Below are 15572 nucleotides of genomic sequence, written 5' to 3' on the forward strand. Positions count from 1 at the left end.
CAGAAAGAGGAGACAGTTATTTGACTGTAGCGCCTTAGTACTGCACGGCAGCTGGCATCTGACCTCGCAGCATCCCATGGACGTGTTGTGTCGTGGCAAACGGTGTACAGAAGGCTTCAGCAGAGTGGTCTTTATTGTCAGAGATCTCCTATATGGGTACCTGTGACATGTCTTCACATAAGGGAACATCTATACTGGAGCCGTCAACATACCACCTGAACGATCGAACGATGGGCCAACGTTCTTTTCACAGATGAGTCCTGATTTAGTTTGGAGAGTTGTTCTCAAGGGAGTCGCATCTAGAGGGAACGTGGAAAACGATTTCAGGAACCAAACACTGTGGAGAGAGAAAGATATCGAGGAGGTTCCCTTATGGTGTGGGCAGGGATTATGTTGACCACCCGAGCCCTTCTTTATGAAACGGTACAGGTAAATCGGCAAGGTTTAACTGCTTTCAGGTATCGTGACGAGATCTTGGGAGCTCATTCGCTGTTGTTGCGAAGTGCTGTGGGCTCAGACTTCGTACTGATGGACGATAACGCTCGATCTCATAGAGCACGCGTGGTTAATGTTTTCTTGGAAACGGAAGATATTGTATGCATGGCGTGGCCTGCTCGCTTTTCCGATTTGAATTCCATAGAGAATGTCTGGGATGCATTAGGAAGTCGGCTTGCATATTGTCAGCATCCAACAACCACTCTCCAAGACTGCGACCAACACTGCAGGAAGAATTGGCGTTATTGCCTCATCATGAGACTGATGACATATTTCACAGCATGCCCCGTCGTTATCAGGACTGTATTGTTGCCAGAGGTGGTCACATCCCGTACTGAGCACCTTAACCAGTTGTCACAATGTTCTGTGCAAATCCGTTAATTTGAGAAAAACTAAGAACTTTTTTGTCTACCGTTGTGCATGTTGCATTTGTTTATGTTCTGAATTCTTTACATTGTTTCTACTTTATTATCACCTGTTTATTCTGTTCTGTGGTGAAATAAACACGATTTTGCAAAATTTCCGTTTGTTGCTTTAATGGTTGAAATGGCTCTGAGCACTATGGGACTTAACATCTGAGGTCATCAGTCCCCTAGCACTTAGAACTACTTAAACCTAACTAACCTAAGGACATCACACACATCCATGCCCGAGGCAGGATTCGAACCTGCGACCGTAGCGGTCGCGCGGTTCCAGACTGTAGCGCCTAGAACCACTCGGCCACTCCGGCCGGCCTGTTGCTTTAATTTTGGACACTAATGTATATAGACTGAGCCAGGTGGCGCAGTGGTTAGCACACTCCACTTGCATATGGCAGGGCGACAGTTCAAACATGCGTCCGGTCATCCTGATTTAGGTTTTCCGTAATTTCCCTATGTCGCTTCAAGTAAATGAAGGGATGATTCTTGTGAAATGGCACGATCGACTTCCTTCCCCATCCTTCCAGGTGGCAAGTTTTTATTCCTTAGCACAATGTAGGCTATGTTGAACACCTGTGCGCCCTAATATAGAGGACATGGAGATGAATTTGTGGCAAATTATAGCTTTGAATCTATGTTTTTTTCGCAAAGCTTACATGTTCAGCCGAGGAAGATAACCTTATCAACTTGCACGAGAGGTTTGTTATGGAAAATATCTGGGAGATTAAAACTATATACTGTACCGGGAATCGAACCCGAAACCTTGGACTGTGGAAGAGAGATGCCGGCAAAATAAAGGGCCGAGGGGGAGCCATGAGTCATGCTCGGATAACTCATCCGGTAAGAATACTGCCCACAGAAATAAATTTTCCGGGTTTGTGTCCTGGTTCGGCTTATAGATCCATCAGAAGTTTCAAAACGGACAACATTCGTCCGCAAAGTGTAATATTCAGAGAGAATTCTTATTAATAGTGTAAGATGGCAAGAACTATGCCCCTTACATGAAGTTATTAAATATCACCTAACTCACGTTGAGCGAACAGTAGGGCTGAACAAAAATGACTGACAAGGCACAGTGCATCTTGTAGAGGGTATAGTATGGACGTATTGGAATAACTAATGTCGGGTGATGGTTTTAAAGTAATTCACACGACATGAAAACTTTGTGGAAATGCGTCGATTTACTGGAGGCTAGTTTATCCCAGGGAAGTATACAGAGTTGACCGTGGCCGGCTAGGGAGCAGCGAAGGGAAGCGACAATAGGCAGCTTAGGGCGGCTGAAGCTCTGAGAAAGTGGTAACAGGGTGCGGCCTCCCACTGCCTTAAGAAGAGTGACAGTGAGTAGGTGGTTGACCCCATGCTGGTGTACCGGGAAGCAGACGGAGAACTTGTACACCTGTTGATAAATGTCCGTCATCCCGTTTTCAGTGAAACATGTGAGTAAGCCGTGCAAAGCTACGGTGGAGCGTTCAACAGAGGCCAAAATATGTGTGTTCGTGACTATAGCAACTTCATGCTGAATTCATGGTCCGCAGAGTCTGAAGTAAATCAGGTGAAGATCGACAGAATGAAATACGCTGGCCTCCGATGGGAACATAGGACCAAGGAATTTGAAGTACTCTCCTGGGAGTCAGAATTCCGGAAAAATTGGTGTTTTGTGAAGACGCTAACATTGATGGGTGGCCTGGGAGGAGCTAAATAGCAGAAGTTGAGAGGAAGGGAAATTTTGTGGGAATTTGTTCACTTCCCAGAGCAGGCATTGGTCGGCGCTGGGAAGCGACACATAATTAACGCGACTTCCGCTGCAATTGGTGTAAGTGATTTTGCTGGAGGGGAAACCGAGGCGAAGGGCAGACTGTGAGAAGTCCCCGTAGAGGTCTTCCATTCCCAGCTTGCCTAGAGTGCGGACGTGGCGTTCTTTACTCAGCTTGCCTGAGAGAGAGTGAGCATCTCTGCAGTTTAGGACTTAGCAAACGGAACGATTGAGCTTGGAGACAGAAAGTTTTCGTTCAGCTATGTACTGAGCAAGATAGCTAGAAGTGAATAGACGAGTGCAGCCTTGCTGCACCATGAGGTCGGCCGACGTCCGCAAACGACGACGCCCCGCCATGCTGAATTCGGTGATATTGTGCCCGCTCTGGCCACTGATTAATTTGTTGGATCATGTCGGCAAAGTTTCCACGAGGGTTTCATGGGCCGTGTATTGTAGAATTCTTCTCGCACTTCGCATTACGCCTGGGTCAGTTGATAGGAATTACTTTTGATTTATCGCGCTTTACTCCACGCAAACGCAATTTATTACCACTGCCTGTTAGGAGAGTCATGTAATGTGATGATTGAAGGTCGTGAGTTAAAATAAATCTGCGCTAATCGACTGCATCTGTTTTCAGTCAAGTAGTTGAAATCCCAAGTCACTTTCTTAATTAATTTTATGTTCAACATTTGCATCTGGTGTTCAACAGCTGAATATAACATCAATGTGCACCCCTTTTTAATTAAAAGGGATCAGTTCTGAACAATCACTGTCATCAATGCCACCACAATTCAATCAGGAGTCACAAGGCCTTATTACTTTCTTTGCGTTATCTGACATTGCGGCAGTTTTGCACTCTCTGTTGATCTGTTAGTTAATTACCTGGGGTGAACACACACCAAAACCAGATAAGTGATGGGTGGGGTGTTACAATAGCCTTCGTGTAACGGACTTTAGGTTCAAGAATACCCAACAAACGTGTACGACAATCGATGTCATTGTGCGGTCTCGGAACATTGCTAGAAGTGGAGGTCTCATGTAGACGATGTGAGTGATACCAGCCGAAGAAGACTGCTATAGAAGTCTCAGCCTCAGAGCTTCTGAAGAGTGGGTAGTCCAAAAACCAGTAGAAAGATGAATAGTAAATGAAATCAGATTATCACAACACTTCGAAAGTGCTTATTGTTAAGAAGGTGATAATGTGATGACGACGAGCGTTGTTGTTGGTTCCGTGCTCATTTCAATGATGTCCTCAGGGTCAGTTTCATTTTGAATCTGAAAGTTTATTCCGGGCTGTTAGTGGAGATGAAGGATGTGATCGTGGCATTTGTGAAGATGCAAATGCTCTTACCTGAGCACTATCATTTGGTGATTCATCCTCGTCATCATAAGCAGTATCCGCGTCAGCATTGCGGCCTCCACGGACAGCTGGTTCATACTGCTGTGGCTCCACCTCCATTGCGTCGTCTCTGAGGAAGTCATTGTCGTCAACGTCGTTACCGTCCCTGTGAGCGGAGGAGCTGCCGTCGCTGCCACGGGCTCCCGGTGATGGTACTCTCTCGACGTCGGCATCGATGCTAGCTTGACCAGCAGGGTGAGGTTTCGACTGCAAGTCGTCTTCTCTGAGGAAGTCGTTGTCATCATCGCTCTTACGACCGTTGTCATCAGAAGACTTCTCATTCACGCCGTTCACGTTTTGTGCCTGTGCGCTACCAGTGTTGACTTCAGCGGCAACTGGCTTACGGATCACCGTCTCCAGTGAGTCATCTTTGAGGAAGTCATTGTCGTCAACATTGTTACCAAAGGATGGAGCAGACGGTTTGTTGTCTCTGCTAGTTTCGCCTGTTGCTGATACCTTGTGTGCCACCGCCTCTGGTGTGTCATCTCTGAGAAAATAGTCATCTTCATTGTTGCCAACGGCAGGAGCGGAGGACTTGTCGTCCCTAGCCTTCACTTCTGGTGCCGTCTTCGGCTCCCATGAGTCGTCTCTTAGAAAATCGTTGTTGTCATCGCTATTATCGCTGTTGTGAGGGGGAGTTTTGCTGTCTCTACCACTCACGTCCTGGGTTGTTACGGCATTGGTGTTGACATTAGGTTCTCCAAGACCATCCGCCTTGTGTGGGGCTTTAGTTTCCCACGTGTCACTTCTGAGGAAGTCGTTGTCGTCATCACTGTTGGCACTGTTGCGAGTAGATGATTTATTGTCTGTGCCACTCGTCGGCTCTGATGTTACGTTCTTGGTATTGACACTATGTTCCCCAAGGACTGCCGCCTTTTGTGATGACTTTGGTTTCCATCCATCCTCTCTCAGGAAGTCGTTATCATCGTCAATACTCGGGGTAGAGGGTTTGTCGTTCCTGTCGCTAACCACTGATTGTGGTACGGTTTCGACGTCGGCGGTTCGACCGCCACTGACTATCGGCTTGCCTTGCAGGTCCTCAACTTCAGACAGACGGTGGGCTTGTCTCCTGGTGTTGACCTCGGTGTTCATGTCGTGGTGTCTGCCAACGTGTGAGGCGGCGTAGCGGTCTCGGAGTCCTCGCATCGTTTCCTGTGCCAATATAATTGCAGAACACCTTAGAGACACGGCAACAGACAGTTAACACATGAATTAAACACACATCTACTTACAGAAAACAATGCTAATTTGTCTCCACACACGTTGTTGAGGAATATCTGGTGGAGTGAAAGTATGCCAGAGAAGTAATTCCAACATTGCGCTTAGAAAGCTAAACAAGAATGAAGAAAAATCTGAATATCTAGTTTGTGGACATAGAGATAGCCTTCAACAATATAATGTGGAATGAAATTTTGGAAATCATTTAACAAATGGGTCTGAGGTAAGAATGCAGACAAGTAGCCCCAAAGTCGGAGTAATAAAAATGATAGTTGACAACAAACAAGTCTACCCAGAGAAGGGTTTCAATTTGTTGTTAAACTCTATATCGAAGAAACAATGCAAAAAGTCAAGAAAGTTTTCCAAGTAGAATAAACGAGAGGGGCTTGGATGCCACATTGATGGTTCGCAGATGACATGGGATTTCCGATTAACGATAAATCATTTGAATGGAATCAATAACATTGCAACATAGCGGATTAAGGGAAAGCGAAAATGAGTTGAAGAGTACTAAAAGAAGAGTATAGTTCTTTCTTTGAAGATAAAATTAAGGAACATGCGGTAGAAGAAGTGGAAGAATTTACAATAAGCAGATTCTTGGAGGCAAAAACGACTCCCTTCAACAAACGAGCTCCATCGGTATCAAACATTTAGATGGACTGAGGACAGACGTCCATAAAAGTATGCGATTGGACCATAGCGTCCTGTACAAACAGAATATGAGGTATGGGCAAACCAGAGAGAGAGAGAGACAAACTGGAATCTTTTAACGTTTTACTTTAGAATGATATAAAATCTGTGGCAAAGGAAGGAACAGGTTAGTGGAGCATCTACTATGGCATATGGCTCCATAACAACTGGAAGTGCAGTATGAGATAAAAACGGTAGAGCAGCTAAAAAGCATAACAAGCAAAATAAACTATCAACCATCGTCAGCTGCCAGTTGCTGCCAAAGTAGCTAGACTTTGCTAATTTTAATGTCTTATTTCCTACTCTAATTTCCTCAGCATCACTTGATTGAATTCGACTGTTTCACTTTTGTTGATGTTTATTTTGTAACCTCTTTTCAAGGCACTATCTGTTCCATTCGACTTCTGTTCAAGTCCTTTGCCGTCTATGACAGTATTACAATGTGATCCGCAAACCTTACAGTTGTTATGTCTTCCCATCGAACGTTAATCCAATAAGCAACTTTCTCTTTGGTTTCCATTACTGATTGCTCATAGTAATACTAGAATAACATCGTGTGTAGCCTACAACTCTGTATCAGTCACTTCTCAATTACTTCGTCACTTTCAAATAATTATACTCTTAAGCCTGCAGTCTGATTTATACTAGTTGTAGATAACCTTTCGCTTCTTGTACTTTATCCTTGATATCTTCATAGTGTATTTCAACCAACATTGTCAAGAGAGTAGGAATGAAATTCTGATTTAGTATGCAAACTGTCCTTTGATCTTTGGGCTACCTAAATAGAGAGGTAGGGCTGCAGTGACGAGTGTGGCGAAGGGCATGTTCCATCAGCTTTCGCCGAACCTAAAACATAGCATCATCAGAATCAGCGGTACGCACACAGATTCATGATCACTGTCGTGTACATGACTTATGGGAACAACGTATTATGATTGATTTGCTCAGATTAATGAGTCTCATAAAAAATATGAAAGTTTTTTGGAACGAGAGTCTCCACTACTCGGTTCAGTCTCATATTGATCACTGGTGCGCTGGAAATTCCTAGTATTAGAATGTCCAAATAGATAATCACTGACATTGGACGGAGATGATCGTAAGTGAACGAAGTCCATGGGGATAGTGTCTTGTGAAGCTGTGAGCTCAGAGCCGAGTTGGCGACGTGGTCCAACGAAATGGGGAGCTGATGTGGACTCCAATGGAGGGACCACTAGGTGTGGCTGGCATGTGGTATGGGACTTAGAGTGTGCTCGGTACAAGAACTCTGATTTTTGTACCACTAGACGCTACAGCCGAAGGCGTAGAGTGCGCTTAGCGAAAGAACTCCAATTGAGGAACCAATAGACGCGGCTGACGTGAAGCCCACAGTGCGAACTGACTGCAGAGCGGTCAGAAAGCGACCTAAATACTCGAGCGCCGGAAGAATACCGACGGAAGCATGTGACTCATAGAATCAAAGTGGTGCCACGATGGCGACGCTGTTTGTGCATGTGTTCCTGCCTTTGATGACGAGGCTGACGCCACACAGTACTTCCACTTCTGCTGCAGATTCAATTGTAAAACGACCTGGCGTATTCGTGTGTTGCTGCAGATTGTTTTCACCTGAGCTCCAGAGGAAGTGTCGTTACTGGTCCAGAGCTTCTTCTACCCATGGTACAGAACTACGTGGTTGATGGCTATGTTGCCTTTTCCACTTAAGAAAGAGTTTGGCTTGTCCATCTCGAAGAAGACATGGCTGTCATAGGAAGGAAGAGCCCCAGAGCCAGGAAGAATGTCCCTGTGATGGGTGCTTGGGACAGTGGAAACCTGCTACATCCATGGAGCGCTGGCCAAAAGTGGGTAGCTTGAATCCGACTGAGACAAATGGATTTGTATCGGACAAGAACTGGTAGGGGCAAACATGCAACCTCGACATCTTGGAGGGTGGAGCAGGTCGCTGGTGGTAGGTGATGGAGACATGATGCCATCATCACGTAAGCTTGGTCCAGCAAGGGAGATAAGACCTGTCTTGCCCTGGGTTTGCATTGTAGTTTCCAGGCGTGCATAGCTGGAGGGCCAGGGAAGTCCTGCTGACAGCCCATCTGGAGTATCCAGATGAGGTACAGTTGCAGCCTTGCACAACGCAAGAAGAGCCTGTGGCTGCACACTTTGTCTCTCACATGAGTAGTCCCGAAAAGATGACCAGTGTGCGGATCATTGGCATTCTCGGAAGGAAGAAGAAGAGCATAATAGGAAGAGCGTGAGAGATTCTGCAGAATGGTGCAAGGATGAGTAGGAGGTAGGTATAACCAGAGGTGAAGGACTTGCAAAAGCCAGACTGGAAGGATGAAGAGCTCTGACATGAAGCCGGATGTGATGGTCCATTGAAGGCAATAGTCCGCTGGAGGCGATGATCCCTTGGAGATGATGGTACCACTGCAGGCAAAGGTGTTCCTGGAGGCAAAGATACCGCAGGAAGCGAAGGTGCCGTTGGAGCAATGGTGCCATTTGGAGACGATGGTGCCTTTGGAGACGCTAGTGCTGCCAGAGGAATGGAAGAGAGAAGGAAACAGCATGCGAGCAAGGATTAATGTAAATGTGGAAAGATGCTGTGACTGGAGAGTGTGGAAAGCACGTGAGGCGGCGGGAGAGCCGAGGCGCAGACTTTGTAGAAAAGAAAGAAGGGCCAGAATGTGTCGAGGAACAGCGTGGTGGACACCGCACAATTTTTAAGATGTCGAGGCGCGGCGTAGAGGTAGCCACAGAATGTATAAGGTGTCAAAGGCCAATGTGGAATATACTGTGAAATGTTTAATGTGCAGAATGAGATTTCACTCTGCAGCGGAGTGTGCGCTGATATGAAACTTCCTGGCAGATTAAAACTGTGTGCCCGACCGAGACTCGAACTCGGGACCTTTGCCTTTCGCGGGCAAGTGCTCTACCAACTGAGCTACCGAAGCACGACTCACGCTGCAGAGTGAAAATCTCATTCTGGAAACATCCCCCAGGCTGTGGCTAAGCCATGTCTCCGCAATATCCTTTCTTTCAGGAGTGCTAGTTCTGCAAGGTTCGCAGGAGAGCTTCTGTAAAGTTTGGAAGGTAGGACACGAGGTACTGGCAGAAGTAAAGCTGTGAGGACGGGGCGCGAGTCGTGCTTCGGTAGCTCAGTTGGTAGAGCACTTGCCCGCGAAAGGCAAAGGTCCCGAGTTCGAGTCTCGGTCGGGCACACAGTTTTAATCTGCCAGGAAGTTTCGTTTAATGTGCAGTTGAGCTCTGGGAGTGAGAGAAATGGAATAGATAGGCCTCAAGGAAAATGATGCGGAATGTAGAGTGCGCTCTCAGACACGAAAAACTGTCAGGATAAACATTGAAAGGATCCCAAAAGTGGACACAGGACGGAGTAGCAAGGTATTTTTCTGGATTAAGGAACTGAGGAATGCGGTAGTTATTAGTATCAGAATAAGGAAGGAGAAACTGAGTAGGAAGAGCAAGCGCTGAGAATACATGTATGCGGCGATAAAGTATCAGCATCAGTCCAAAGTAGTTCACAGGGATGCTAGTCACTTTTGGGACTTCATCCCTAAGCCAAATAAATATCCTCGTTGCTGCTGTGGTGGGGACAAGAACGTTGAATCTTTGAATGCTGATATTGCAGACTGTGACTGATCTTTACAGACTTAGATTTTCATGGCGACTGTATAGACAGGGCGGGCACAAACGTTCACCCTCATCGGTACTGTAGTGTGGGACAAGGACGCCACAAATGTTGATCTTTGTTACCATTGTAGTGTGGCTCAAGGAGGGAACAAACTGTTTAGGGTGAACATGAAAGAGCAACAGTAGTCAAAAATGGTTCAAATGGCTGTGAGCACTATGGGACTCAACTTCTGAGGTCATTAGTCCCCTAGAACTTAGAACTAGTTAAACCTAACTAACCTAAGGAAATCACAAACATCCATGCCCGAGGCAGGATTCGAACCTGCGACCGTAGCGGTCTTGCGGTTCCAGACTGCAGCGCCTTTAACCGCACGGCCACTTCGGCCGGCCAACAGTAGTCCTCATCGCCATTCTACTGTTCATGGCTGAGGGGAAGAACACACTACGATTGACATTCCCAGGTAGTCAAGAGCAATGGAACTTAATTGCATCTAACAAACAAAATATAAGAACAGTTTCTTGGAAACAGAGTCGGCACTACTCAGTTCAGTCTGATGGTTCATCACAGAAACTCTTGGTTGTCCTAGCAGGCAATCACAAACATGGCACTGGGATGTCCTTGCTGGTAGTTAAGGGCATTGGCAATCACCAACATGGCACTCGTATGTCCTTGCTGGTAGTTAAGGGCATTGCATAGGGGTTCGTCCGTGGGCGAAATCCATGGTGATAGCGTCCCACGAGGCAATTAGCTCAGAGACAAGTCAGAGACAAAGTTCTGCGAAGTAGTGAGCTATAGTGGACTCCGATGGTGGGACACTAAAGTGCGGGTATCGCAGAGCCTCGAACGTGGAGTGTGTTTGTCAACTGAGGAAATGCTAAGCATGATCGCCATAAAGCCCAGTGTCCGAACTGACTGCAGAGCTGTTGGAAAACGACTTAAATACTCATAGAGTAGTGAGATACCGATGGAGAGGCACATGAATCATGGAAGTGAAATAGTGCCACAAATGCAGTGCTGTTTACAGAGATGCTCCTGCCTCTGGTGGCGAAGTTGGCATCACATGGCAGCTGTTCGAGGCTCAGCTGTAGACAACACGACGTATTTGTGCATTACTACAGATCGTTTTCGTCTGAGCTCCAGAGGAAGTGTTGTCTGGGGGCCAGATCTGTGGAAACCCAAGGTACACAGTTGTATGGCTGATGTGCCGCCAAAGGACTTAGCAGTCATGCTTACACACACACACAGACACACACACACACACACACACACACACACACACAAACATATTGCTCTCCCAATTACAACCCCATATTGTACGAGCATGAACAATGAAATAGCCAAACAATATGTTCTGCACAGGCTAGCTTGTTCTCATAGTGCCAGATCTGTGGAAACCCAAGGTACACAGTTGTATGGCTGATGTGCCGCCAAAGGACTTAGCAGTCATGCTTACACACACACACAGACACACACACACACACACACACACACACACACACACACACACACACACACATTGCTCTCCCAATTACAACCCCATATTGTACGAGCATGAACAATGAAATAGCCAAACAATATGTTCTGCACAGGCTAGCTTGTTCTCATAGTTCGATATCTGAATTGTGCACAAGAGTTTGTCTTTGCACCAAAAGTTAAATGACAGTACAAAACACACATGACTCAGTTATTGGCACTATTGGTGTGACCTGCCTGACTCTGATTCAATCTTTGCACCCACTGAGTGCAAGGTACAATGGACCCTCAAATTAAGTACCTGGATGTTATTTCCATGTCAAAATTGTTAGTATTGTCTATCAAAATATATAATGATTTATTCTATAACAGTTCAAAACACATGTGGCTCACTTTTTGGCGTTACTGATCTAACTTATAAGTTAAGGCACACATGGTGCCAAAACCCAACTGCTGCATGGCATAATTCACCTTCATATTATGTGCCACAATGTTATTTTCCCATCTAAATTGTCTGTATTATCTGTCAAAACTCCTCTTAGTTCGACTAAAGCAGACACACCATGTGTCAACATCCAGTGACCTGGATGCAGCATGTGTGGTGGTTGGAGCTTCCCTCCATGAATGGGAAAATGCAGCATCGCTGGACACAGTGCTCGTATCCCCCTGTATAACACTTGCATTGAAAGTCTAATGATCAGGGCGCAGTGTATATAGTGATCAGAGCCTGCTTGCCTGATTCTGAGACCCACACAACGCCAGAAACAGTGCTTGTACCACCCTGTACAGCACTTGCATCCAGAGTCTGATGACCAGGACACAGCATATTTGATGATCAGGGCCTGCCTGCTTGATACTGGAACCCGCACAACACCAGACACATGCCTATGTAAACTGTATACAGAACTTGCATCCAGAGTATGATGATCAAGGTACAGTATATGTGGTGATTATAGCCGGCATCCCTGATGCTGGAACCGGCACAACACCAGTCACAGTGCTCATGTCCACCCTGTACAGCACTCACATCAAAGTCTGATGTTCAGGGCACAGTGTATGTGGTGATGAGAGACTGCCTCCCTGATACTGGAACCCACACAACGCCAGGCACAGTGCTTGTACCACCATACACAGCACTCGCATCCAAAGTCTGATGACCATGGCACAGCATATGTGACGGTCAGAGGCTGCTTCCTTGATACTGGAACCCGCACAATGCCAAACACAGTGCTTATGTCCACCCCATACAGCACTTGCCTCCAGAGTCGATGGTCAGAGTACAGCATATCTGATGATCGTAGCCCACATTTCCGGTACTGTAACTGTCACAACACCAGACAAAGTGCTTGTGTGCACCCTGCCCACGGCACTTGCGTCCAGAGTCTGATGTTCAGGGCATAGCATATGTGCTGACCATAACCTGCCTCCCTGATACTGGAGCCTACACAACACTGGACACAGTGCCTATGTCCACCCTGCACCGCACTCGCATCCATATTCCAATGATCAGGTGGGTGGTGGTGGTGGTGGTAAGTTCCTACAGGACAAAACTGCTGAGGTCATCGGTCCCTCGGCTGACAGCTACTTAATCTAACTTAAAGTAACTTGTGTCCAGTTATCAACAGTCGAATGTCGGTGTTAACAGTCCAGGCGAGGCTTTTTTGCTTTGTGTCGTGCAGTCATCAGTGGAATAGGAGTGGTCCTTCGGTTCCGAAAGCCCATGTCGATGGTGTTTCGTTGAATGGGTTGCACGCTGACACTTATTGATGGCCCAGCAATGAAATCTGCAGCAATTTGTGGAAGGGTTGCACTTCTGTCACGTTGAATGATTCTCTTCAGTCGTCGTTGGTCCCGTTCTTGCAGGATCTTCTTCCGGCCGCAGCGATGTCAGAGATTTGATGTTTTACCGGATTCATGATATTCACGGTACACTCGTGAAATAGACGTGCTGGAAAATCCCAATTTCATTGCTACCTCGGAGATACTGTGTCCCATCGCTATAACACCACATTCAGACTCACTTAAATCTCGATAATCTGTCATTGTAGCAGCAGTAACCGATCTAACAACTGCGCCAGGTACTTGCTGTCTTATTTAGGCAGCGCCATATTCTGCCTGTTTACATTTCTTTGTATTTGAATACGCATACCTGTATCAGTTTCTTTGGAGATTCAGTGTATATTGAGTGATATACTTAATTGTTCAGTACAGTGGATAAGCATACTACAATTGCAGGAAAATGCCCACAATATGAAGTGGTATGCACGGAGTGAAGACCTTTCGGTCGTCTCTAACTTAATTACAGCTTATATTAAGGAGTCAACTAAAAGAGAACAGTTAGCTACTATTTCCAGCCACAATCTAAAGGCTTACGTTTACACAAAAGTCAGCCTTTGCGATCCAGAACGCTTCAGTTGCGACGTCTGAGCCTTACTTTCAACGTCATACTCATAAATCCATGTTTCAACACCGTTTATGACCAATTTCAATAGTTCTGCGTAGTTGTTGTCTTCATCTGGCGACTTCTGAGCAACTTGCATTCGCCGACGTTTTTGATTAAAACTGAAGGGATTTTTAACCCGAAACATCTGAAACAATAGCATAACACGAACCAGTCGATATGCCAACACCGGCAGCTACTTCTCTGACTGTAATTTGGCGACTCTTCGTAGTCATTTCTTTAACTTTTTCCATGTTTTCATTGGCTGATGTGCTGGGGCGTCCAGGGCGCTCGTCATCTTCAAAAATCTTATACCGCTACCGCTTGTAAACCCTTGTTTCGCTGATAGCAGACTCACTAAAAGAAATACGGGGTGTTCAAAAAGTCTCAACGCAGTGCCGTATGATTGTTAGCCGCGCATGCCTTATAATTGTTCGCCTGCCTGGGTTACTTCCCTTCAAGTGGACTCTCCCAACATTCAACTGTTCCGTTTATCTCAGCCAGCGTCAGTAGTATCGTTGGTGTGTGTCGTTACGTGTTGGTGTGAACGTTTAAGTTTAGTTCTTTTGTTCGTTTGTTCTGTTTTTGTGACTGTTAAAATGCTAACCATTGAAGAACATGTGTTTTTAGTCGAACAAGTGTTCAAAGCTGGCGGCAAATACACAGTTTCAGTTCGTCAAATATTTATTTCAGTTTTCCCGGAGACAACACTCCTACATCGCGATACTGTGCGAGATTTGATTAACAAATTTCGAAGTACGGGTTCAGTGACAGATACACCGAGAAGTGATCGTCCTAGCGTTCTGTCTGCGGATAAACTACTCGATATTTCCGATAAAATGTCCATGAGTCAGAACAAGTCAGTAAGAAAACTCGCCCAGGAAATCGATGTTAGTGTCTGAACGGCCCGCACAGCTGTAAGGAAAGGATTAGAACTTTTCCCATACAAAGTGACAGTCGTGCAAGAATTGAAAAATTATGATCATGAGACTGCATTATTGTCAATGGTTCAAAAATTTCGTTCAACAAACTGGAACGGATATTCTTAATGAAACGTTTTTCACTGTTGAGGCGTGGTTTCATTTATCTGGGTACATGAACTCACAAAATTCTCGTATATGGAGTACTGCAAATCCACTGTGTATTCACGAGGAACCACTTCATTCTGTGAAAATAGGAGTTTGGATTGCTCTTTCTAGACGTCGGATTGTGGGTCCCACATTTTTCAACGAAACAATAAACGCACAACGATACTGCAGTGATATTCTGTACCCACTCATAAAAGAACTTGTGTGAAGTGAAATACTGAACGGTTATTTTCAACAAGATGGTGCAACCGCGCATATAAGTCACGTATCAATGTCACTGCTTGCTGATCTTTTTGGTGATAGCGTAATTTTACAGGGCCTTTGGCCTCCACGATCGCCTGATCTAACACCACCCGACTTTTTTCTTCTGAAGTGCAGCGAAAGCAACTGTCTATAAAAACCGTCCAAAATCCATTGATGAATTGAAAACTGCAATATCTACTTTCATTGCTGGTACAGCTTGTGTTTGGAAACATGATTAGACGAATTGAACTTGTATTTCACTGAGTTTCATTTCGGTATATTCACTGCGGCGTACGGTACGCGCGGCTAACAATCATACGGCACTGAGGAGAGACTTTTTGAACACCCCGTATTCACCGTATTTAACATTTGTAAAACTTTAATGTCTTTATTTCGTTCATATATCAAAATTTAATTAAGATTATTAGATCCATCTTTATACAAAATAAATAATTGTCGACGCTATCAAAACGCATGTAACCTTCTTGACAGCTGACAGATGAAACATACGATATGGCTAATATTGTGCACATACTTTTCAGAATGATTACCAAACATAATGTCGAAGAATTCGTATGAATCGGACAATTACAGCACCCTAAATTACGAATTTTCCGTTAATTTTTGGACTCTCCTCTTATGGTAAGAACTCTTGTGTTTGAATACAGCTCTTGAAAGAAAACTCCTACTTCTCAGCGGAAACAAAACGAAAAATAA

General features: G+C 45.4%; 1 protein-coding gene across 1 annotated transcript in view; it reads right to left on the reverse strand.

The window, feature by feature from the left end:
• Positions 1-15572, reverse strand: part of LOC126242117 (dentin sialophosphoprotein-like) — a 162970-nt gene that overhangs the window by 77695 nt on the left and 69703 nt on the right. Inside the window, exon 3 of the mRNA XM_049948063.1 lies at positions 4019-5218. Within this exon, the coding sequence (XP_049804020.1) occupies positions 4019-5218 (1200 nt within the window). The remainder of the gene's footprint in view (positions 1-4018; positions 5219-15572) is intronic.

The sequence above is a fragment of the Schistocerca nitens genome, chromosome 1 (assembly GCF_023898315.1).
Source record: "Schistocerca nitens isolate TAMUIC-IGC-003100 chromosome 1, iqSchNite1.1, whole genome shotgun sequence".
Classification (NCBI taxonomy): Eukaryota; Metazoa; Arthropoda; class Insecta; order Orthoptera; family Acrididae; genus Schistocerca; species Schistocerca nitens.